The sequence below is a fragment of the Salvelinus fontinalis genome, chromosome 15 (genome assembly GCF_029448725.1).
Source record: "Salvelinus fontinalis isolate EN_2023a chromosome 15, ASM2944872v1, whole genome shotgun sequence".
In the NCBI taxonomy this organism is placed as follows: domain Eukaryota; kingdom Metazoa; phylum Chordata; class Actinopteri; order Salmoniformes; family Salmonidae; genus Salvelinus; species Salvelinus fontinalis.
The window spans coordinates 2,485,802-2,512,095 of NC_074679.1; the positions used below are offsets into that span (position 1 = coordinate 2,485,802).

Here is a 26,294-nt window from a genome sequence, read left to right on the forward strand (position 1 = left end):
ACAACACAGATGGACAGTCTAGACAACACAGATGGACAGTCTAGACAACACAGATGGACAGTCTAGACAACACAGATGGACAATCTAGACAACACAGATGGACAGTCTAGACAACACAGATGGACAGTCTAGACAACACAGATGGACAGTCTAGACAACACAGATGGACAGTCTAGACAACACAGATGGACAATCTAGACAACACAGATGGACAGTCTAGACAACACAGATGGACGGTCTAGACAACACAGATGGACAGTCTAGACAACACAGATGGACAGTCTAGACAACACAGATAGACAGTCTAGACAACACAGATGGACAGTCTAGACAACACAGATGGACAGTCTAGACAACACAGATGGACAGTCTAGACAACACAGATGGACAGTCTAGACAACACAGATGGACAGTCTAGACAACACAGATAGACAATCTAGACAACACAGATGGACAATCTAGACAACACAGATGGACAGTCTAGACAACACAGATGGACAATCTAGACAACACAGATGGACAGTCTAGACAACACAGATGGACAGTCTAGACAACACAGATGGACAATCTAGACAACACAGATGGACAGTCTAGACAACACAGATGGACAGTCTAGACAACACAGATGGACAGTCTAGACAACACAGATGGACAGTCTAGACAACACAGATGGAATGTCTAGACAACACAGATGGACAATCTAGACAACACAGATGGACAGTCTAGACAACACAGATGGACAGTCTAGACAACACAGATGGACAATCTAGACAACACAGATGGACAGTCTAGACAACACAGATGGACAGTCTAGACAACACAGATGAAGTGGGACATTCCAGCAGCAATGCCAAGAGTGTGCCAAGCTGTCATCAAGGCAAAGGGTCAAATATAAAATATATTTGTTTTTTTTTAACACTTTTTTTGGTTACTACATGATTCCATATGTGTTATTTCATAGTTTTGATGTCTTCACTATTATTCTACAATGTAGAAAATAGTAAAAAATAAAGAAAAATTAGTAGGCGTGTCCAAACGTTTGACTGGTACTGTGTATATATATATACATATACATGCAGTAGTAAAGCCTTTTATAACTAGGAATGCAAGACCAGTATAGAGATGCTAACAATGGCTGCTATAGCACATAGTACATATAACATGCAAACACTTTCCCAGGGCAGGAATATGTCCCTACTTCCAGAGGGAGAGAGAACTGAGCCTGTTGACATGCCCTCTCTGGCCTGGCTACATATCTTATGATCTGCACGTCCTCCTCTGTCCTCACGTCCTGCTCTGTCCTCACGTCCTGCTCTGTCCTCACGTCCTGCTCTGTCCTCACGTCCTGCTCTGTCCTCACCTCCTGCTCTGTCCTCACCTCCTGCTCTGTCCTCACGTCCTGCTCTGTCCTCACGTCCTGCTCTGTCCTCACGCCCTGCTCTGTCCTGCTCTGTCCTCACGTCCTGCTCTGTCCTGCTCTGTCCTCACGTCCTGCTCTGTCCTGCTCTGTCCTCACGTCCTGCTCTGTCCTCACGTCCTGCTCTGTCCTGCTCTGTCCTCACGTCCTGCTCTGTCCTGCTCTGTCCTCACGTCCTGCTCTGTCCTGCTCTGTCCTGCTCTGTCCTCACGTCCTGCTCTGTCCTCACGTCCTGCTCTGTCCTGCTCTGTCCTCACGTCCTGCTCTGTCCTGCTCTGTCCTGCTCTGTCCTCACCTCCTGCTCTGTCCTGCTCTGTCCACACGTCCTGCTCTGTCCTGCTCTGTCCTCACGTCCTGCTCTGTCCTCACGTCCTGCTCTGTCCTGCTCTGTCCTCACGTCCTGCTCTGTCCTGCTCTGTCCTCACCCCCTGCTCTGTCCTGCTCTGTCCTGCTCTGTCCTCACCTCCTGCTCTGTCCTGCTCTGTCCTCACCTCCTGCTCTGTCCTGCTCTGTCCTCACGTCCTGCTCTGTCCTCACGTCCTGCTCTGTCCTGCTCTGTCCTCACGTCCTGCTCTGTCCTGCTCTGTCCTCACGTCCTGCTCTGTCCTGCTCTGTCCTCACGTCCTGCTCTGTCCTGCTCTGTCCTCACGTCCTGCTCTGTCCTCACCTCCTGCTCTGTCCTCACCTCCTGCTCTGTCCTCACGTCCTGGTCTGGCCTGCTCTGTCATCACGTCCTGCTCTGTCCTCACGTCCTGCTCTGTCCTCACCTCCTGCTCTGTCCTCACCTCCTGCTCTGTCCTCACGTCCTGCTCTGTCCTCACGTCCTGCTCTGTCATCACGTCCTGCTCTGTCCTCACGTCCTGCTCTGTCCTCACGTCCTGCTCTGTCCTCACCTCCTGCTCTGTCATCACGTCCTGCTCTGTCATCACGTCCTGCTCTGTCCTCACGTCCTGCTCTGGCCTGCTCTGTCATCACGTCCTGCTCTGTCCTCACGTCCTGCTCTGTCCTCACCTCCTGCTCTGTCCTCACGTCCTGCTCTGTCATCACGTCCTGCTCTGTCCTCACGTCCTGCTCTGTCCTCACCTCCTGCTCTGTCCTCACGTCCTGCTCTGTCCTCACGTCCTGCTCTGGCCTGCTCTGTCCTCACCTTCTGCTCTGTCCTCACCTCCTGCTCTGTCCTCACGTCCTGCTCTGTCCTCACGTCCTGCTCTGGCCTGCTCTGTCCTCACGTCCTGCTCTGTCCTGCTCTGTCCTCACGTCCTGCTCTGTCCTGCTCTGTCCTCACGTCCTGCTCTGTCCACACGTCCTGCTCTGTCCACACGTCCTGCTCTGTCCTCACGTCCTGCTCTGGCCTGCTCTGTCCTCACGTCCTGCTCTGTCCTCACGTCCTGCTCTGTCCTCACGTCCTGCTCTGTCCTCACGTCCTGCTCTGTACTCACGTCCTGCTCTGTCCTGCACGTCCAGCTCTGGCCTGCACATCAAATCAAATGTATTTATAAAGCCCTTCTTACATCAGCTGATGTCACAAAGTGCTGTACAGAAACCCATCCTAAAACCCCAACAGCAAGCAATGCAGGTGTAGAAGCACGGTGGCTAGGAAAAACTACCTAGAAAGGTCAGAACCTAGGAAGAAACCTAGAGAGGAACCAGGCTATGAGGGGTGGCCAGTCCTCTTCAGGCTGTGCCGGGTGGAGATTATAACAGAACATGGCCAAGATGTTCAAATGTTCATAGATGACCAGCAGGGTCAGATAATAATAATAATCACAGTGGTTGTCGAGGGTGCAACAGGTCAGCACCTCAGGAGTAAACGTCAGTTGGCTTTTCATAGCCGATCATTAAGAGTAACTCTACCGCTCCTGCTGTCTCTAGAGAGTTGAAAACAGCAGGTCTGGGACAGGTAGCACGTCCGGTGAACAGGTCAGGGTTCCATAGCCGCAGGCAGAACAGTTGAAACTGGAGCAGCAGCACGGCCAGGTGGACTGGGGACAGCAAGGAGTCATCATGCCAGGCAGTCATGAGGCATGGTCCTAGGGCTCATGTCCTCCGAGAGAGAGAAAGAAAGAGACAGAGAGAATTAGAGAGAGCATACTTAAATTCACACAGGACACCGGATAAGACAGGAGAAATACTCCAGATATAACAGACTGACCCTAGCCCCCCGACACATAAACTACTGCAGCATAAATACTGGAGCCTGAGACAGGAGGGGTCAGGAGACACTGTGGCCCCATCCGACGATACCCCCGGACAGGGCCAAACAGGAAGGATATAACCCCACCCACTTTGCCAAAGCACAGCCCCCACACCACTAGAGGGATATCTTCAACCCCAAACTTACCATCCTGAGACAAGGCCGAGTATAGCCCACAAAGATCTCCGCCACGGCACAACCCAAGGGGGGGCGCCAACCCAGACAGGAAGACCACGTCAGTGACTCAACCCACTCAAGTGACGCACCCCTCCTAGGGACGGCATGGAAGAGCACCAGTAAGCCAGTGACTCAGCTCCTGTAATAGGGTTAGAGGCAGAGAATCCCAGTGGAGAGAGGGGAACCGGCCAGGTAGAGACAGCAAGGCCGGTTCGTTGTTTCAGAGCCTTTCTGTTCACCTTCACACCCCTGGGCCAGACTACACTCAGTCATAGGACCTTCTGAAGAGATGAGTCTTCGGTAAAGACTTAAAGGTTGAGACCGAGTCTGCGTCTCTCACATGGATAGGCAGACCATTCCATAAAAATGGAGATCTATAGGAGAAAGTCCTGCCTCCAGCTGTTTGCTTAATAATTCTAGGGACAGTTAGGAGGCCTGCGTCTTGTGACCGTAGCGTACGTGTAGGTATGTACGGCAGGACCAAATCGTAAAGATAGGTAGGAGCAAGCCCATGTAATGCTTTGTAGTAAAACCTTGAATTCAGCCCTAGCCTTAACAGGAAGCCAGTGTAGGGAGGCTAGCACTGGAGTAATATGATCAAATTTTGGGGTTCTAGTCAAGATTCTAGCAGCCGTGTTTAGCACTAACTGAAGTTTATTTAGTGCTTTATCCGGGTAGCCGGAAAGTTAACCATTGCAGTAGTCTAATCTAGAAGTGACAAAAGCATGGATTCATTTTTGGACAGAAAGTTTCAGATTTTTGCAATGTTACGTAGATGGAAAAAAAGCTGTCCTTGAAACAGTCTTGATATGTTCGTCAAAAGAGAGATCAGGGTCCAGAGTAACGCCGAGGTCCTTCACAGTTTTATTTGAGACGACTGTACAACCATCAAGATTAATTGTCAGATTCAACAGAAGATCTCTTTGTTTCTTGGGACCTAGAACTAGCATCTCTGTTTTGTCCGAGTTTAAAAGTAGAACGTTTTCAGCCATCCACTTCCTTATGTCTGAAACACAGGCTTCTAGCGAGGGCAATTTTGGGGCTTCACCATGTTTCATCGAAATGTACAGCTGTGTGTCGTCCGCATAGCAGTGAAAGTTAACATTATGTTTCCGAATGACATCACCAAGAGGTAAAATATATAGTGAAAACAATAGTTGTTCCTAAAACGGAACCTTGAGGAACACCGAAATTTACAGTTGATTTGTCAGAGGACAAACCATCCACAGAGACAAACTGATATCTTTCCGACAGATAAGATCTATACCAGGCCAGAACTTGTCCGTGTCGACCAATTTGCGTTTCCAATCTCTCCAAAAGAATGTGGTGATCGATGGTATACTAGGCAGCACTAAGTTCTAGTAGCACGAGGACAGATGCAGAGCCATTAAAAGGTCATTTACCACTTTCACGAGTTCAGTCTCAGTGCTATTTTATTTATTTCACCTTTATTTAACCAGGTAGGCTAGTTGAGAACAAGTTCTCATTCGCAACTGCGACCTGGCCAAGATAAAGCAAAGCAGTGCGACACATACAACAACACAGAGTTACACATGGAATAAAGAAAACATACAGTCAATAATACAGTAGAACAAAAGAAAACAAAAATCTATATACAGTGAGTGCAAATTAGGTAAGTAAATAAATAGGTCGAAGTAATTACAATATAGCAATTAAACACTGGAATGGTAGGATGTGCTGAAGATGAATGTGCAAGTAGAGATACTGGGGTGCAAAGGAGCAAGATAAATAAATAAATACAGTGTGGGGATGATGTAGGTAGATAGATGGGCTGTTTACAGATGGGCTATGTACAGGTGCAGTGATCTGTGAGCTGCTCTGACAGCTGGTGCTTGAAGCTAGTGAGGGAGATATGAGTCTCCAGCTTCAGAGATTTTTGCAGTTCGTTCCAGTCATTGGCAGCAGAGAACTGGAAGGAAAGACGACCAAAGGAGGAATTGGCTTTGGGGGTGACCAGTGAGATATACCTGCTGGAGCGCGTGCTACGAGTGGGTGCTGCTATGGTGACCAGTGAGCTGAGATAAGGCGGGGCTTTACCTAGCAGAAACTTGTCGATAACCTGGAGCCAGTGGGTTTGACGACGAGTATGAAGCGAGGGCCAACCAACGAGAGCGTACAGGTCGCAATGGTGGGTAGTGTATGGGGCTTTGGTGACAAAACGGATGGCACTGTGATAGACTGCATCCAGTTTGTTGAGTAGAGTGTTGGAGGCTATTTTGTAAATGACATCGCAGAAGTCAAGGATCGGTAGGATAGTCAGTTTTACGAGGGTATTTTTGGCAGCATGAGTGAAGGATGCTTTGTTGCGATATAGGAAGCCGAATCCAGATTTAACTTTGGATTGGAGATGCTTAATGTGAGTCTGGAAGGAGAGTTTACAGTCTAACCAGACACCCAGGTATTTGTAGTTATCCACGTATTCTAAGTCAGTGCCGTCCAGAGTAGTGATGCTGGACGGGCGGGCAGGTGCGGGCAGTGATCGATTGAAGAGCATGCATTTAGTTTTACTAGCATTTAAGAGCAGTTGGAGGCCACGGAAGGAGAGTTGTATGGCATTGAAGCTCGTCTGGAGGTTAGTTAACACAGTGTCCAAAGAGGGGCCAGAGGTATACAGAATAGTGTCGTCTGCGTAGAGTTGGATCAGAGACTCACCAGCAGCAAAAGCAACATCATTGATATATTTACAGAGAAGAGAGTCGGCCCGGGAATTTAACCCTGTGGCACACCCATAGAGACTGCCAGAGGTCCGGACAACAGGCCTGATTTAACACACTGAACTCTATCAGAGAAGTAGTTGCTGAACCAGGCGAGATAGTCATTTGAGAAACCAAGGCTGTTGAGTCTGCCGATAAGAATGTGGTGATTGACAGAGTCGAAAGCCTTGGCCAGGTCGATGAATACAGCTGCACAGTAATGTCTCTTATCGATGGCGGTTATGATGTCATTTAGGACCTTGAGTGTGGCTGAGGTGCACCCATGACCAGCTCTGAAACCAGATTGCATAGCGGAGAAGGTATGATGGGATTGGAAATGGTCGGTAATCTGTTTTTTAACTTGGCTTTCGAAGACTTTAGAAAAGCAGGGTAGGATAGATATAGGTCTGTAGCAGTTTGGGTCAAGAGTGTCCCCCCCTTTGAAGAGGGGGATGACCGCAGCTGCTTTCCAATCTTTGGGAATCTCAGACGATACGAAAGAGAGGTTGAACAGGCTAGTAATAGGGGTGGCAACAATTTCGGGCAGATCATTTTAGAAAGATAGGGTCCAGATTATCTAGCTCGGCTGATGTGTATGGGTCCAGATTTTGCAGCTCTTTCAGAACATCAGCTATCTGGATTTGGGTGAAGGAGAAATGGTGGGGGCTATGGCGGGTTGCTGTGGAGGGTGCCGGGCAGTTGACCGGGGTAGGGGTAGCCAGGTGGAAAGCATGGCCAGCCGTAGAGAAATGCTTATTGATATTCTCAATTATAGTGGATTTATCGGTGGTAACAGTGTTTCCTAGCCTCAGTGCAGTGGGCAGCTGGGAGGAGGTGCTCTTATTCTCCATGGACTTTACAGTGTCCCAGAACTTTTTTGAGTTTGTACTACAGGATGCAAATTTCTGTTTGAAAAAGCTTTGCTTTCCTAACTGCCTGTGTATATTTGTTCCTAACTTCCCTGAAAAGTTGCATATCACGGGGGCTATTTGATGCTAATGCAGAACGCCACAGGACGTTTTTGTGCTGGTCAAGGGCAGACAGGTCTGGAGTGAACCAAGGACTATATCTATTCCTAGTTCTAAATTGTTTGAGTGGGGCATGCTTATTTAAGATGGTGTGGAAGGCACTTTTAAAGAATAGCCAGGCATCCTCTACTGACGGGATGAGGTCAATGTCATTCCAGGATACCCCGGGCAGGTCGATTAGAAAGGCCTGCTCGCAGAAGTGTTTTACAGAGGGTTTGACATGATGAGGGGTGGTCGCTTGGTCGCAGACCCATTACGGACGCAGGCAATGAGGCAGTGATCGCTGAGTTCTTGGTTGAAAACAGCAGAGGTGTATTTGGAGGGCAAGTTAGTTAGGATGACATCTATGAGGGTGCCCGTGTTTACGGATTTGGGGTTGTACCTGGTAGGTTCATTGATAATTTGTGTGAGATTGAGGGCATCAAGCTTAGATTGTAGGATGGCCGGGGTGTTAAGCATGTCCCAGTTTAGGTCACCTAGTAAAGATAGATGGGGGGCAATCAATTCACATATGGTGTCGAGGGCACAGCTGGGGGCAGAGGGTGGTCTATAGCAAGCGGCAACAGTGAGAGACTTGTTTCTGGAAAGGTGAATTTGTAGAAGTAGAAGCTCGAATTGTTTTGGTACAGACTTGGATAGTAATACAGAACTATGCAGGCTATCTTTGCAGTAGATTGCAACACCGCCCCTTTTGGCAGTTCTATCTTGGCGCAAAATGTTATAGTTAGCGATGGAGATTTCAGGGTTTTTGGTGGTTTTCCTAAGCCAGGATTCAGACACGGCTAAGACATCTGGGTTGGCAGAGTGTGCTAAAGCAGTGAGTAAAACAAACTTAGGGAGTAGGCTTCTAATGTTAACATGCATGAAACCAAGGCTTTTACGGTTACAGAAGTCAACAAATGAGAGCACCTGGGGAATAGGAGTGGAGCTAGGCACTGCAGGTCCTGGGTTAACCTCTACATCACCAGAGGAACAGATGAGTAGTAGGATAAGGGTACGGCTAAATGCTAACAGAACTGGCCTTCTAGCACGTTCGGAACAGAGAGTAAAAGGAGCAGGTTTCTGGGCACGATAGCATAGATTCAAGGCATAGTGTACAGACAAAGGTAAGGTAGGATGTGAGTACATTGGAGGTAAACCTAGGCATAGAGGGATGATGAGAGTCTCTAGAGACGTTTAAACCAGGTGATGTCTTCGCATATGTAGGAGGTGGAACAACATGGTTGGTTAAGGCATATTGAGCAGGGCTAGAGGCTCTACAGTGAAATAAGACATTAATCACTAACCAGGACAGTAATAGACGAGGCATATTGATATTAGAGAGAGGCATGCGTAGCCAAGTGAACATATGGGTCCAGTGAGTGGTTGGGCTGACTGGGGACACGGCAATTCAGACAGTTAGCAGGCCGATGCTAACAAGCTAACAGTTAGTAGGCCGGGGCTAAACAAGCTAGCAATTAGCAGACCGGGTTAGCAAGCAAGTAGTTAGCAGAGGCTAGCAGTTAGCAGACCGGGGCAGGCAAGCTAGCAGTTAGCAGACCGGGGCAAGCAAGCTAGCAGTTAACAGACCGGGGCTCGCAAGTTCTCCTTTGGGAGACGTCGCGATGGGGGAAAGTCTGTTTTTGCCTCTTCGTGCGGTGACGGCGATAGACCAGTCGTGGAATTAGTAGGGTTCCTGGTAGCTCTAGGTAGCTAGCATGTCGCGGTTAGCAGAATGGGCTTTCAGGGCGTCGCGCCTGAGGGGCCTGTTGGAATCCTCGGGCAGATTATGTCGGTATTCCAGTCGTAGAGGATCGGCAGGGTTCCGTGCCCCGTACCGGCAGTAGAAGGGGTCCGGATAGAGGGGTTCCGTGCCCCGTACCGGCAGTAGAAGGAACCCGGATATTGTAGCCCAGGAGTGGGCTTCTGTGGTTGCACAGGAGTCCTGGCCGGGCTAGCTTCAGGCTGATTGGTGCTTGCTCCAGGATGGAAACGCTAGCCAGGAGTAGTCACCCGGGTTGCGGTTAGCTAGTTGCGAAGATCCAGATGAAAATGTTCAGAGTTTGCGGTAGGAATCCGGGGATATGGAGAAATAGGTCCGTTATGCTCTGGTTTGAGTCGCGTTGTTCGAACTGGCGAGAGCTTTCCGAGCTAAAGGTTAGCTGATGACCGCTAGCAGTGGTTTGCTAACTGATAGCTGGTAGGTAGTTAGCTGGCTAGCTTCAGTTGAGGGATTCCAGATCCGAAGTAAGTAGAAATACTTTAGAAAAAAGCAGATCCACGCCACATTGGGTGAGGCGGGTTGCAGGAGAGTATTTAGAAGTTGAGGTTTAGGAAAATATGTTTGAGAGGAATGGAAGATTCGATATAGGCCGATAGTTTTTTATATTTTCTGGGTCAAGGTTAGGCTTTTTCAAGAGAGGCTTTATCACTGCCACTTTTAGTGAGTTTGGTACACATCCGGTGGATAGAGAGCCATTTATTATGTTCAACATAGGAGGGCCAAGCACAGGAAGCAGCTCTTTAAGTAGTTTAGTTGGAATAGGGTCCAGTATGCAGCTTGAAGGTTTAGAGGCCATGATTATTTTCATCAATGTGTCAAGAGATATAGTACTAAAAAACTTGAGTGTCTCCCTTGATCCTAGGTCCTGGCCGTGTTGTGCAGACTCAGGACAACTGAGAAATAATTTAATCCGTAATTTGCTTTCTAATGATCATGATCTTTTCCTCAAGGAAGTTCATGAATTTATCACTGTTGAAGTGAAATCCATCCTCTCTTGGGGAATGCTGGTTTTTAGTTAGCTTTGCGACAGTATCAAAATACATTTCGGATTGTTCTTATTTTCCTCAATTAGGTTGGAAGAATAGGATGATCGAGCAGCAGTGAGGGCTCTTTGATACTGCACGGTACGGTCTTTTCCAAGATAGTCGGAAGACTTCCAGTTTGGTGTGGCGCCATTTGTAACGATTCTCGTGGGCTGAAGGAAGAGTGGACCAAGGTGCAGCGTTTAAAGTGTTCATAATTTAATCCAAAAACCAAATCGAACAAAAACAACAAACAGGAGAACGAAAGCGAAACAGTTCTGTCTGGTGCAGCAACACAAAAACAGAAAACAACTACCCACAAAACACAGGTGGGAAAAGGGCTACCTAAGTATGGTTCCCAATCAGAGACAACGATAGACAGCTGCCTCTGATTGAGAACCACACCCGGCCAAACACATAGAAATAGACAACATAGAACACTAGACATAGAATGCCCACCCCAACTCACGCCCTGACCAAACCAAAATAGAGACATTAAAAGGATCTCTAAGGTCAGGGAGTGACACCATTTCCGTTCCAATTTTCTGGAAGCTTCCTTCAGAGCTCGGGTATTTTCTGTATACCAGGGAGCTAGTTTCTTATGACAAATGTTTTTTGTTTTTAGAGGTGCGACTGCATCTAGGGTATTACGCAAGGTTACGTTTAGTTCCTCAGTTAGGTAGTTAACCGATTGTTGTACTCTGACGTCCTTGGGTAGATGACGGCAGTCTGGAAGGGCATCAAGGAATCTTTGGATTGTCTGAGAATTTATAGCACAGCTTTTGATAATCCTTGGTTGGCGTTTGAGCAGATTATTTGTTGCGATTGCAAACGTAATAAAATGGTGGTCCGATAGTCCAGGATTATGAGGAAAAACATTAAGATCCACAACATTTATTCCACGGGTCAAAACTAGGTCCAGAGTATAACTGTGGCAGTGAGTAAGTCCGGAGACATGTTGGACAAAACCAACTGAGTCGATGATGGCTCCGAAAGCCTTTTGGGGTGGGTCTGTGAACTTTTCCATGTGAAAATTAAAGTCACCAAAATGTGAATATAATCTGCCATGACTACAAGATCCGATAGGAATTCAGGGAACTCAGTGAGGAACGCTGTATACGACCCAGGAGGCCTGTAAACAGTAGCTATAAAAAGTGATTGAGTAGGCTGCATAGATTTCATGACTAGAAGCTCAAAAGACGAAAATGTATTTTTTGTTGTTGTAAATTGGAATTTGCTATCGTAAATGTTAGCAACACCTCCGCCTTTGCGGGATGCACGGGGGATATGGTCACTAGTGTAACCAGGAGGTGAGGCCTCATTTAACACAGTCAATTCATCAGGCTTAAGCCATGTTTCACACGGTGTAACTCCGTGTCCTCTTCCCCCGGGACCTCTGATGATGTGGCAGTGGTGTGGTTTCATGGTTATTAACTCTAATCATAACCATGATGGACCGTTTATCTTAACGATACGTCAACCTTCCTCAACATTCATCCATCTCTCCACTGACTCACTTCTAACCAAGCTTCAACTCCTACAAGCCCCCCCCCCCCCCCCATAAACAGAGAAATCACACACACACCTACACCTGGATACCCGGTAGCCCTCCTCAGTCATCGGTAACATTGTCCGTGTTGTCGCCCCCCCCCTCCCCTTTACCTGCCCCACAACAGGACAGGACATTCTTCAAGGGCTTCTTTACAAAAGTAAGTTGTGTGTCAGTCTGAGTGCCTCTTTCCTTAATATAACCCCTCACTCTCTGATCCGGGTCCTGTCTGGGACATTACCTCACCAACAAACTACCTGGACACCTGGGTGGGTGTGTCTCTTCACGTCCTCCTCCATGTGTTTCTTCACGTCCTCCTCCATGTGTCTCTTCACGTCCTCCTCCATGTGTCTCTTCACGTCCTCCTCCATGTGTCTCTTCACGTCCTCCTCCATGTGTCTCTTCACGTCCTCCTCCATGTGTCTCTTCACGTCCTCCTCCATGTGTCTCTTCACGTCCTCCTCCATGTGTCTCTTCACGTCCTCCTCCATGTGTCTCTTCACGTTCTCCTCCATGTGTCTCTTCACGTCCTCCTCCATGTGTCTCTTCACGTCCTCCTCCATGTGTCTCTTCACGTTCTCCTCCATGTGTCTCTTCACGTCCTCCTCCATGTGTCTCTTCACGTTCTCCTCCATGTGTCTCTTCACGTCCTCCTCCATGTGTCTCTTCACGTCCTCCTCCATGTGTCTCTTCACGTTCTCCTCCATGTGTCTCTTCACGTCCTCCTCCATGTGTCTCTTCACGTTCTCCTCCATGTGTCTCTTCACGTCCTCCTCCATGTGTCTCTTCACGTCCTCCTCCATGTGTCTCTTCACGTCCTCCTCCATGTGTCTCTTCACGTCCTCCTCCATGTGTCTCTTCACGTCCTCCTCCATGTGTCTCTTCACGTCCTCCTCCATGTGTCTCTTCACGTCCTCCTCCATGTGTCTCTTCACGTCCTCCTCCATGTGTCTCTTCACGTCCTCCTCCATGTGTCTCTTCACGTCCTCCTCCATGTGTCTCTTCACGTTCTCCTCCATGTGTCTCTTCACGTCCTCCTCCATGTGTCTCTTCACGTCCTCCTCCATGTGTCTCTTCACGTCCTCCTCCATGTGTCTCTTCACGTCCTCCTCCATGTGTCTCTTCACGTTCTCCTCCATGTGTCTCTTCACGTCCTCCTCCATGTGTCTCTTCACGTCCTCCTCCATGTGTCTCTTCACGTCCTCCTCCATGTGTCTCTTCACGTTCTCCTCCATGTGTCTCTTCACGTCCTCCTCCATGTGTCTCTTCACGTTCTCCTCCATCAGACAAGGATCCCGACAGAGACCTGTTTGGTGTGAATGCGTTTGTCTGTCCTGTGTACACTATTTCTCTCTGTGTGTGTGTGTGTGGTATGTAACTTGTTAATGAACTACTTCAGTTGCTTTGTTGTCATGTCAACTTCCTTACACCTTTTCCTCCTTCCAGTCTGGGTACTCACAACACCACCTATTCATGACTTCTCTTCCTCCTTCCAGTCTGGGTACTCACAACACCACCTATTAATGACTTATCTTTCTCCTTCCAGTCTGGGTACTCACAACACCACCTATTAATGACCTCTCTTCCTCCTTCCAGTCTGGGTACTCACAACACCACCTATTAATGACTTATCTTTCTCCTTCCAGTCTGGGTACTCACAACACCACCTATTAATGACCTCTCTTCCTCCTTCCAGTCTGGGTACTCACAACACCACCTATTAATGACCTCTCTTTCTCCTTCCAGTCTGGGTACTCACAACACCACCTATTAATGACCTCTCTTCCTCCTTCCAGTCTGGGTACTCACAACACCACCTATTAATGACTTATCTTTCTCCTTCCAGTCTGGGTACTCACAACACCACCTATTAATGACCTCTCTTCCTCCTTCCAGTCTGGGTACTCACAACACCACCTATTAATGACCTCTCTTCCTCCTTCCAGTCTCGGTACTCACAACACCACCTATTAATGACCTCTCTTCCTCCTTCCAGTCTGGGTACTCACAACACCACCTATTAATGACCTCTCTTCCTCCTTCCAGTCTGGGTACTCACAACACCACCAATTAATGACCTCTCTTCCTCCTTCCAGTCTGGGTACTCACAACACCACCTATTAATGACCTCTCTTCCTCCTTCCAGTCTGGGTACTCACAACACCACCTATTAATGACCTCTCTTCCTCCTTCCAGTCTGGGTACTCACAACACCACCTATTAATGACCTCTCTTCCTCCTTCCAGTCTGGGTACTCACAACACCACCTATTAATGACCTCTCTTCCTCCTTCCAGTCTGGGTACTCACAACACCGCCTATTAATGACCTCTCTTCCTCCTTCCAGTCTGGGTACTCACAACACCACCTATTAATGACCTCTCTTCCTCCTTCCAGTCTGGGTACTCACAACACCACCTATTAATGACCTCTCTTCCTCCTTCCAGTCTGGGTACTCACAACACCACATATTCATGACCTCTCTTCCTCCTTCCAGTCTGGGTACTCACAACACCACCTATTAATGACCTCTCTTCCTCCTTCCAGTCTGGGTACTCACAACACCACCTATTAATGACCTCTCTTCCTCCTTCCAGTCTGGGTACTCACAACACCACCTATTAATGACCTCTCTTCCTCCTTCCAGTCTGGGTTCTCACAACACCACCTATTAATGACCTCTCTTTCTCCTTCCAGTCTGGGTACTCACAACACCACCTATTCATGACCTCTCTTCCTCCTTCCAGTCTGGGTACTCACAACACCACCTACTAATGACCTCTCTTCCTCCTTCCAGTCTGGGTACTCACAACACCACCTATTAATGACCTCTCTTCCTCCTTCCAGTCTGGGTACTCACAACACCACCTATTAATGACCTCTCTTTCTCCTTCCAGTCTGGGTACTCACAACACCACCTATTAATGACCTCTCTTCCTCCTTCCAGTCTGGGTACTCACAACACCACCTATTAATGACTTCTCTTCCTCCTTCCAGTCTGGGTACTCACAACACCACCTATTAATGACCTCTCTTCCTCCTTCCAGTCTGGGTACTCACAACACCACCTATTAATGACCTCTCTTCCTCCTTCCAGTCTCGGTACTCACAACACCACCTATTCATGACCTCTCTTCCTCCTTCCAGTCTGGGTACTCACAACACCACCTATTAATGACCTCTCTTCCTCCTTCCAGTCTGGGTACTCACAACACCACATATTCATGACCTCTCTTCCTCCTTCCAGTCTGGGTACTCACAACACCACCTATTAATGACCTCTCTTCCTCCTTCCAGTCTGGGTACTCACAACACCACCTATTAATGACTTCTCTTCCTCCTTCCAGTCTGGGTACTCACAACACCACCTATTAATGACCTCTCTTCCTCCTTCCAGTCTGGGTACTCACAACACCACCTATTAATGACCTCTCTTCCTCCTTCCAGTCTGGGTACTCACAACACCACCTATTAATGACTTCTCTTCCTCCTTCCAGTCTGGGTACTCACAACACCACATATTCATGACCTCTCTTCCTCCTTCCAGTCTGGGTACTCACAACACCACCTATTCATGACCTCTCTTCCTCCTTCCAGTCTGGGTACTCACAACACCACCTATTAATGACCTCTCTTCCTCCTTCCAGTCTGGGTACTCACAACACCACCTATTAATGACCTCTCTTCCTCCTTCCAGTCTGGGTACTCACAACACCACCTATTAATGACTTCTCTTCCTCCTTCCAGTCTGGGTACTCACAACACCACCTATTAATGACCTCTCTTCCTCCTTCCAGTCTGGGTACTCACAACACCACCTATTAATGACTTCTCTTCCTCCTTCCAGTCTGGGTACTCACAACACCGCCTATTAATGACCTCTCTTCCTCCTTCCAGTCTGGGTACTCACAACACCACCTATTAATGACCTCTCTTCCTCCTTCCAGTCTCGGTACTCACAACACCACCTATTAATGACCTGTGGATGTGTGGGTGGACGTGGACGTGTGGGTGTGTGGACGTGTGGATGTGTGGGTGGACGTGGACGTGTGGACGTGGACGTGTGGACGTGTGGATGTGTGGGTGGACGTGTGGGTGTGTGGGTGGACGTGGACGTGTGTGTGGGTGGACGTGTGGGTGTGTGGGTGGACGTGGACGTGTGGGTGTGTGGACGTGGACGTGTGGATATGTGGACGTGGACGTGTGGGTGTGTGGGTAGACGTGTGGGTGTGTGGGTGGACGTGGACGTGTGGGTGTGTGGGTAGACGTGTGGGTGTGTGGGTGGACGTGGACGTGTGGGTGTGTGGGTAGACGTGTGGGTGGACGTAGACGTGTGGGTGTGTGGGTAGACGTGTGGGTGTGTGGACGTGTGGGTGTGTGGGTAGACGTGTGGATGTGTGTGTGGACGTGGACGTGTGGGTGTGTGGGTGGACGTGGACGTGTGGGTGTGTGGACGTGGACGTGTGGGTGTGTGGGTGGACGTGTGGGTGTGTGGGTGGACGTAGACGTGTGGGTGTGTGGGTAGACGTGTGGGTGGACGTGTGGATGTGTGGGTGGACGTAGACGTGTGGGTGTGTGGGTAGACGTGTGGGTGTGTGGACGTGTGGGTGTGTGGGTAGACGTGTGGATGTGTGTGTGGACGTGGACGTGTGGGTGTGTGTGTGGGTGGACGTGGACGTGTGGGTGTGTGGACGTGGACGTGTGGGTGTGTGGACGTGGACGTGTGGGTGTGTGGGTGGACGTGTGGGTGGACGTGTGGATGTGTGGGTGGACGTGTGGGTGTGTGGGTGGACGTGGACGTGTGGGTGTGTGGACGTGGACGTGTGGGTGTGTGGACGTGGACGTGTGGGTGTGTGGGTAGACGTGTGGATGTGTGGGTGGACGTGTGGGTGTGTGGGTAGACGTGTGGATGTGTGGGTGGACGTGGACGTGTGGGTGTGTGGGTAGACGTGTGGATGTGTGGACGAGTGAGTACGTGTGGACGTGTTTGGGTTTGTAACCAGAAGTCCCCAAACTAATTGTAAATAAACAAAACATTTGACCAACTGGGGGCATGTTGTTTGGCCCCACAAGGTTAAATGCTACAGATGTATTTAATCCTAGTAAACATTCCCTGTCTTAGGTCAGTTAGGATCACCACTTTATTTTAAGAATGTGAAATATCAGAATAATAGTAGAGAGAATGATTTATTTCAGCTTTTATTTATTTCATCACATTCCCAGTGGGTCAGAAGTTTACATTCACTCAATTAGTATTTGGTAGCATTGCCTTTAAATTGTTTAACTGGGTCAAACGTTTCGGGTAGCCTTCCACAAGCTTCCCACAACAAGTTGGGTGAATTTTGGCCCATCCCTCCTGACAGAGCTGGTGTAACTGAGTCAGGTTTGTAGGCCTCCTTGCTCGCACACGCTTTTTCAGTTCTGCCCACAAATGTTCAACAGGATTGAGGTCAGGGCTTTGTGATGGCCACTCCAATACCTTGACTTTGATGTTCTTAAGCCATTTTGCCAAAACTTTGGAAGTATGCTTGGGGTCATTGTCCATTTGGAAGACCCATTTGCAACCAAGCTTTAACTTCCTGACTGATGTCTTGAGATGTTGCTTCAATATATCCACATAATTTTCCATCCTCATGATGCATCTATTTTGTGAAGTGCACCAGTTCCTCCTGCAGCAAAGCACCCCCACAACATGATGCTGCCACCCCCGTGCTTCACAGTTGGGATGGTGTTCTTCGGCTTGCAAGTCCCCCCCTTTTTCCTCCAAACATAACGATGGTCATTATGGACAAACAGTTCTATTTTTTTTTCATCAGACCAGAGGACATTTCTCCAAAAAGTACGATCTTTGTCCCCATGTGCAGTTGCAAACCGTAGTCTGGCTTTTATATGGCGGTTTTGGAGCAGTGGCTTCTTCCTTGCTGAGCTGCCTTTCAGGTTATGTCGATATAGGACTCGTTTTACTGTGGATATAGATACTTTTGTACCTGTTTCCCATAGCATCTTCAGAAGGTCCTTTGCTGTTGTTCTGGGATTGATTTGCAATTTTCACACCAAAGTACGTTCATCTCTAGGAGGCAGAACGCGTCTCCTTCCTGAGCAGTATGACGGCTGCGTGGTCCCATGGTGTTTATACTTGAGTACTATTGTTTGTACAGATGTACAGTGGTACCTTCAGGCGTTTGACAATTGCTCCCAAGGATGAACCAGACTTGTGGAGGTCTATAATTTTTTTTCTGAGGTCTTGGCTGATTTCTTTTGATTTTCCCATGATGTCAAGCACAGAGGCACTGAGTTTGAAGTTAGGCCTTGAAATACATCCACAGGTACACCTCCAATTGACTCAAATGATGTCAATTAGCCTATCAGAAGCTTCTAAAGCCATGACATCATTTTCTGGAATTTTCCAAGCTGTTTAAAGGCACAGTCAACTTAGTGTATGTAAACTTCTGACCCACTGGAATTGTGATACAGTGAATTATAAGTGAAATAATCTGTCTGTAAACAGTTGTTGGAAAAATGAATTGTGTCATGCACAAAGTAGATGTCCTAACTGACTTGCCATAACTATAGTTTGTTAACAAGAAATTTGTGGAGTGGTTGAAAAACGAGTTTTAATGACCCCAACCTAAGTGCATGTAAACCTCCGACTCCAGCTGTATTTTTAGAGGGTTAAGGGTGTGTTTTAGGGTACAGATTAGGGGTGAGGGAAAATAGGATTTTGAATGGGACTGAAATGTGTGTCCCCACAAGGTTAGTTATACAAGACTCTGTGTGTGTGTGTGTGTGTGTGTGTGTGTGTGTGTGTGTGTGTGTGTGTGTGTGTGTGTGTGTGTGTGTGTGTGTGTGTGTGTGTGTGTGTGTGTGTGTGTGTGTGTGTGTGTGTGTTTCAATGAAGATGTCAGTGGATACTGTATAATCATCAGCTGGGGGAGAAAAGGGGTGTGGCTGGTCTCTCTCCATGTCTCTCTCTCTCATCTCTCCCTGTCTCTCCCCCCGTCTCTCTCCCTGTCTCTCTCTCTCTCCCCCCGTCTCTCTCTCCCTGTCTCTCCCCCCGTCTCTCTCCCCATCTCTCCCGTTCTCTCTCTCATCTCTCCCGTTCTCTCTCTCATCTCTCCCGTTCTCTCTCTCATCTCTCCCGTTCTCTCTCTCATCTCTCCCGTTCTCTCTCTCATCTCTCCCGTTCTCTCTCTCATCTCTCCCGGTCTTTCTCTCTCATCTCTCCCGGTCTCTCTCTCTCATCTCTCCCGGTCTTTCTCTCTCATCTCTCCCGGTCTCTCTCTCTCATCTCTCCCGGTCTTTCTCTCTCATCTCTCCCGGTCTTTCTCTCTCATCTCCCCCCGTCTCTCTCTCTCTGTCTCTCTCTCATCTCTCTGTGTTTCTGTCTGAAGGCAGGGAAGAAGGCAGTGAGAGCGGTGCTGTGGGTCTCAGCAGACGGTCTCCGTGTAGTAGATGACAAAACTAAGGTAAAGTGACAGATACATCCAGTCTCCTGCTGAACAGCTAGTCAATATGTACACACACACACACACACACACACACACACACACACACACACACACACACACACACACACACACACACACACACACACACACACACACACACACACACACACACACACACAGAGGAAATGTTAAACCTCAGCCAGAGGAAATGTTAAACCTCAGCCAGAGGAAATGTTAAACCTCAGCCAGAGGAAATGTTAAACCTCAGCCAGAGGAAATGTTTAACCTCAGCCAGAGGAAATGTTTAACCTCAGCCAGAGGAAATGTTTAACCTCAGCCAGAGGAAATGTTTAACCTCAGCCAGAGGAAATGTTTAACCTCAGCCAGAGGAAATGTTTAACCTCAGCCAGAGGAAATGTTTAACCTCAGCCAGAGGAAATGTTTAACCCCAGGAAGAGGAAATGTTTAACCTCGGGAAGAAGAATGTTAAACCCCAGGAAGAGGAAATGTTTAACCTCAGCCAGAGGAAATGTTTAACCTCAGGAAGAAGAATGTTAAACCCCAGGAAGAGGAAATTTTTAACCTCAGCCAGAGGAAATGTTTAACCTCAGCCAGAGGAAATGTTAAACCTCAGGAAGATGAAACGTTAAACCTCAGCCAGAGGAAATGTTAAACCTCAGCCAGAGGAAATGTTAAACCCCAGGAAGAGGAAATGTTAAACCTCAGCCAGAGGAAATGTTTAACCTCAGCCAGAGGAAATGTTTAACCTCAGCCAGAGGAAATGCTAAACCTCAGCCAGAGGAAATGCTAAACCTCAGCCAGAGGAAATGTTAAACCTCAGCCAGAGGAAATGCTAAACCTCAGCCAGAGGAAATGCTAAACCTCAGCCAGAGGAAATGCTAAACCTCAGCCAGAGGAAATGTTAAACCTCAGCCAGAGGAAATGTTAAACCTCAGCCAGAGGAAATGTTAAACCTCAGCCAGAGGAAATGTTAAACCTCAGCCAGAGGAAACGTTAAACCTCAGCCAGAGGAAATGCTAAACCTCAGCCAGATGAAATGTTAAACCTCAGCCAGAGGAAACGTTAAACCTCAGCCAGAGGAAACGTTAAACCCCAGGAAGAGGAAATGTTAAACCCCAGCCAGAGGAAATGTTAAACCTCAGCCAAAGGAAATGCTAAACCTCAGCCAGAGGAAATGCTAAACCTCAGCCAGAGGAAATGCTAAACCTCAGCCAGAGGAAATGCTAAACCTCAGCCAGAGGAAATGCTAAACCTCAGCCAGAGGAAATGTTAAACCTCAGCCAGAGGAAATGTTAAACCTCAGCCAGAGGAAACGTTAAACCTCAGCCAGAGGAAATGCTAAACCTCAGGAAGATGAAATGTTAAACCTCAGCCAGAGGAAACGTTAAACCTCAGCCAGAGGAAACGTTAAACCCCAGGAAGAGGAAATGTTAAACCCCAGCCAGAGGAAATGTTAAACCTCAGCCAGAGGAAATGTTAAACCTCAGGAAGATGAAATGTTAAACCTCAGCCAGAGGAAATGTTAAACCTCAGCCAGAGGAAATGCTAAACCTCAGCCAGAGGAAATGCTAAACCTCAGCCAGAGGAAACGTTAAACCTCAGCCAGAGGAAATGCTAAACCTCAGCCAGAGGAAATGGTAAACCTCAGGAAGATGAAATGTTAAACCTCAGGAAGAGGAAATGTTAAACCCCAGCCAGAGGAAATGCTAAACCTCAGCCAGAGGAAATGCTAAACCTCAGCCAGAGGAAATGTTTAACCTCAGGAAGATGAAATGTTAAACCTCAGCCAGAGGAAATGCTAAACCTCAGCCAGAGGAAATGCTTCTGGCAGTTTGGCATCCTCAAAAGAGGAAACTCTTACACACCGCTGACTTGGCACAAGTTTCACTTTTTTTAATGAACTGGTTAAGGTTTTGGTCTAGGGACAGTTTTGTCAAACAATGGTTCCTGTTTTATAGCCTGGTTACAGTACACCTGGTATAGAGACTCCTTCATTGAACATCAATAGAACAGGTCCGTATTAAACGGTGGCTTCTGCTGCCCCCTACTGGAGGGAGTCTTTATTACATGGAGAGTTAACAGCATCCTCTCTCGTGGACAAGACTACCTACCAAATTACCAAGATTATTATGTTCTGGGTTAACCCGAGATTGTCTATCCTAAACATTACGTGTGAATTTACATACCGTGTTTGTAAAATCACATATTGTATTTCAATATAAGGACTATAGATGCAGGGAAACTCTTCTCTGTTTAGACATGGAAAGTCATGGAATGTTTCGTGTGTCTGAGAGTAGGAAACTCTGTATAGGGAAGTGCTTAAAGTAATGTTGTGATATTGACAGTCGGGGATAATGTCTCTCCCATGTAGGACATCGTCGTAAACATAACATTGTGATAATGTCTGTTAGACCTGAGGCAATGCTAAGATAACAGTGTGATGTGATAATGAAGTAATGATAATGTCTCTGTAGGACCTGAGGCAATGCTAAGATAACAGTGTGATGTGATAATGATGTAATGATAATGTCTCTGTAGGACCTGAGGCAATGCTAAGATAACAGTGTGATGTGATAATGATGTAATGATAATGTCTCTGTAGGACCTGATCCTAGACCAGACAATAGAGAAAGTATCGTTCTGCGCTCCGGACAGGAACTTTGAGAGAGCGTTCTCCTACATCTGTAGAGATGGAACTACTAGACGCTGGATCTGCCACTGCTTCATGGCTATCAAGGACTCGGTAAGACCCTAACCTCTAAACCTGACCCTAACCTCTAAACCAGACCCTAACCTCTAAACCTGACCCTAACCCCCTAACACCTACCTCCTAACCTCTAAACCAGACCCTAACCCCTAAACCAGACCCTAACCTCTAAACCTGACCCTAACCCCCTAACACCTACCTCCTAACCTCTAAACCAGACCCTAACCTCTAAACCTGACCCTAACCCCCTAACACCTACCTCCTAACCTCTAAACCAGACCCTAACCTCTAAACCAGACCCTAACCCCCTAACACCTACCTCCTAACCTCTAAACCAGACCCTAACCTCTAAACCTGACCCTAACCCCCTAACACCTACCTCCTAACCTCTAAACCAGACCCTAACCTCTAAACCTGACCCTAACCCCCTAACACCTACCTCCTAACCTCTAAACCAGACCCTAACCCCTAAACCTGACCCTATCCTCTAAACCTGACTCTAACCTCTAAACCTGACCCTAACCCCTAAACCAGACCCTAACCTCTAAACCAGACCCTAACCTCTAAACCTGGCCCTAACCTCTAAACCTGACCCTAACCCCTAAACCAGACCCTAACCTCTAAACCTGACCCTAACCTCTAAACCTGACCCTAACCTCTAAACCAGACCCTAACCCCTAAACCTGGCCCTAACCTCTAAACCTGACCCTAACCTCTAAACCTGACCCTAACCCCTAAACCAGACCCTAACCTCTAAACCTGACCCTAACCTCTAAACCTGACCCTAACCTCTAAACCTGACCCTAACCTCTAAACCTCACCCTAACCTCTAAACCTGACCCTAACCTCTAAACCAGACCCTAACCTCTAAACCTGACCCTAACCTCTAAACCTGACCCTAACCTCTAAACCTCACCCTAACCTCTAAACCTGACCCTAACCTCTAAACCTGACCCTAACCTCTAAACCTGACCCTAACCTCTAAACCTGACCCTAACCCCTAAACCAGACCCTAACCTCTAAACCTGACCCTAACCTCTAAACCTGACCCTAACCTCTAAACCAGACCCTAACCTCTAAACCAGACCCTAACCTCTAAACCTGACCCTAACCTCTAAACCTGACCCTAACCTCTAAACCAGACCCTAACCTCTAAACCAGACCCTAACCTCTAAACCTGACCCTAACCTCTAAACCTGACCCTAACCTCTGAACCTGACCCTAACCCCTAAACCAGACCCTAACCTCTAAACCTGACCCTAACCTCTAAACCTGACCCTAACCTCTAAACCAGACCCTAACCTCTAAACCAGACCCTAACCCCCTAACACCTACCCCCTAACCTGTTACACTAACCCCAATACCAGACCCTAACCTGTTACCCTAACAGCTACCACCTAAACCTAACCTGTTAGACTAACCCTAAAACCAGACCCTAACCCCTGAACCGTTACCCCGCTGGGCCAATTGTGCGCCGCCCTATGGAACTCCCAATCACGGCCGGTTGTGATACAGCCTGGAATCGAACCAGGGTCTGTAGTGACGCCGCTAGCACTAAGATGCAGTGCCTTAGACCGCTGCGCCACTCGGGAACCCAAGTTAATAAGGACGACCTGAAGCTAGTCTCACTAGTGACATGATTCAAGCCTCCGCATTGGCAGGTGGTGCTGTCAATCATGAACTAACATCACGCAAGGAGAGTCTCCTGTTGCAGGACGCCAAGCTCACCTTCGTATGCCTCATGTCATGACTGAAGTGGAGAAAATTCCTAAATGTCAATTTACACACAGCTCTGACACACACACTTATCCCACCAGACATGCCACCAGGGGTCTTTTCACAGTCCCCAAATTCCAGAACATATTCCAGAAAAGACAGTATTATATAGAGCCATTATTGCATGGAACTCCGTTCCATCTCATATTGCTCAGATAAACAGCAAACCTGGTTTCAATACACAGATAAAGCAACACGTCACGGCATAACGCCTCTCCTCTATTGGACCTGGATAGTTTGTGTGTATGTAGTGATATGTAGGCTACGTGCGATGTTTTTAAATGTATGTAGTTCTGTCCTTGAGCTGTTCTATTAATGTTCTGTGTGGACCCCAGGAAGAGTAGCTGCTGATTTCACAACAGCTACGACCAAATACTATTACTGAAGTGTTGTCTCAGGGAGAATGGCTGTTATTAACGTGTTGTTAACGTGTTGTTAACGTGTTGTTAACGTCTTATTAACGTGTTATTGATAACTTCTGAGCCACTCGGTGGGCTGTGGCTTCACTGCCTGTCGGTGGCGTGATGAGTTATTAATGTGTTACTAACAAGTTATTAATGTGTTACTAACAAGTTATTAATGTGTTACTAACAAGTTATTAATGTGTTACTAACAAGTTATTAATGTGTTACTAACAAGTTATTAATGTGTTACTAACAAGTTATTAATGTGTTACTAACAAGTTGTTAATGTGTTGCGTTATCTCGGGGAGAGAGTCTGAGCCACTCGGTGGGCTGTGTTATTAAGGGAGAGAGTCTGAGCCACTCGGTGGGCTGTGTTATTAAGGGAGAGAGTCTGAGCCACTCGGTGGGCTGTGTTATTAAGGGAGAGAGTCTGAGCCACTCGGTGGGCTGTGTTACTAAGGGAGAGAGTCTGAGCCACTCAGTGGGCTGTGTTACTAAGGGAGAGAGTCTGAGCCACTCGGTGGGCTGTGTTACTAAGGGAGAGAGTCTGAGCCACTCAGTGGGCTGTGTTATTAAGGGAGAGAGTCTGAGCCACTCAGTGGGCTGTGTTATTAAGGGAGAGAGTCTGAGCCACTCGGTGGGCTGTGTTACTAAGGGAGAGAGTCTGAGCCACTCAGTGGGCTGTGTTACTAAGGGAGAGAGTCTGAGCCACTCGGTGGGCTGTGTTACTAAGGGAGAGAGTCTGAGCCACTCAGTGGGCTGTGTTATTAAGGGAGAGAGTCTGAGCCACTCAGTGGGCTGTGTTACTAAGGGAGAGAGTCTGAGCCACTCAGTGGGCTGTGTTATCTCGGGGAGAGAGTCTGAGCCACTCGGTGGGCTGTGTTACTAAGGGAGAGAGTCTGAGCCACTCAGTGGGCTGTGTTACTAAGGGAGAGAGTCTGAGCCACTCGGTGGGCTGTGTTACTAAGGGAGAGAGTCTGAGCCACTCAGTGGGCTGTGTTATTAAGGGAGAGAGTCTGAGCCACTCAGTGGGCTGTGTTATTAAGGGAGAGAGTCTGAGCCACTCGGTGGGCTGTGTTACTAAGGGAGAGAGTCTGAGCCACTCAGTGGGCTGTGTTATTAAGGGAGAGAGTCTGAGCCACTCAGTGGGCTGTGTTATTAAGGGAGAGAGTCTGAGCCACTCAGTGGGCTGTGTTATTAAGGGAGAGAGTCTGAGCCACTCGGTGGGCTGTGTTATTAAGGGAGAGAGTCTGAGCCACTCGGGGGGCTGTGTTATTAAGGGAGAGAGTCTGAGCCACTCGGGGGGCTGTGTTATTAAGGGAGAGAGTCTGAGCCACTCGGGGGGCTGTGTTATTAAGGGAGAGAGTCTGAGCCACTCGGGGGGCTGTGTTATTAAGGGAGAGAGTCTGAGCCACTCAGTGGGCTGTGTTATTAACATGTTATTAACGTGGTATTAAGGGAGAGAGTCTGAGCCACTCGGGGGGCTGTGTTATTAAGGGAGAGAGTCTGAGCCACTCGGTGGGCTGTGTTATCTCGGGGAGAGAGTCTGAGCCACTCGGGGGGCTGTGTTATTAAGGGAGAGAGTCTGAGCCACTCGGTGGGCTGTGTTATTAAGGGAGAGAGTCTGAGCCACTCGGGGGGCTGTGTTATTAAGGGAGAGAGTCTGAGCCACTCGGTGGGCTGTGTTATCTCGGGGAGAGAGTCTGAGCCACTCGGGGGGCTGTGTTATTAAGGGAGAGAGTCTGAGCCACTCGGTGGGCTGTGTTAAGGGAGAGAGTCTGAGCCACTCGGTGGGCTGTGTTATTAAGGGAGAGAGTCTGAGCCACTCAGTGGGCTGTGTTATTAAGGGAGAGAGTCTGAGCCACTCAGTGGGCTGTGTTATTAAGGGAGAGAGTCTGAGCCACTCGGTGGGCTGTGTTACTAAGGGAGAGAGTCTGAGCCACTCGGGGGGCTGTGTTATCTCGGGGAGAGAGTCTGAGCCACTCGGTGGGCTGTGTTATTAAGGGAGAGAGTCTGAGCCACTCGGGGGGCTGTGTTATCTCGGGGAGAGAGTCTGAGCTACTCAGTGGGCTGTGT

At 48.1% G+C, this 26,294-nt stretch overlaps 1 protein-coding gene across 5 annotated transcripts in view; it reads left to right on the forward strand.

Moving 5' to 3' along the window:
• The window catches only part of LOC129811261 (protein numb homolog), a 117,302-nt gene that overhangs the window by 85,615 nt on the left and 5,393 nt on the right, over nucleotides 1–26,294 (forward strand). For 3 of the 5 annotated variants that reach the window (XM_055862428.1, XM_055862429.1, XM_055862427.1), the window contains exons 4-6: nucleotides 11,991–12,023; nucleotides 19,254–19,328; nucleotides 21,934–22,074. In XM_055862428.1, coding sequence (XP_055718403.1) covers nucleotides 11,991–12,023; nucleotides 19,254–19,328; nucleotides 21,934–22,074 — 249 coding nt within the window. The remainder of the gene's footprint in view (nucleotides 1–11,990; nucleotides 12,024–19,253; nucleotides 19,329–21,933; nucleotides 22,075–26,294) is intronic. The other 2 variants (XM_055862431.1, XM_055862430.1) reach the window with 1 other exon arrangement.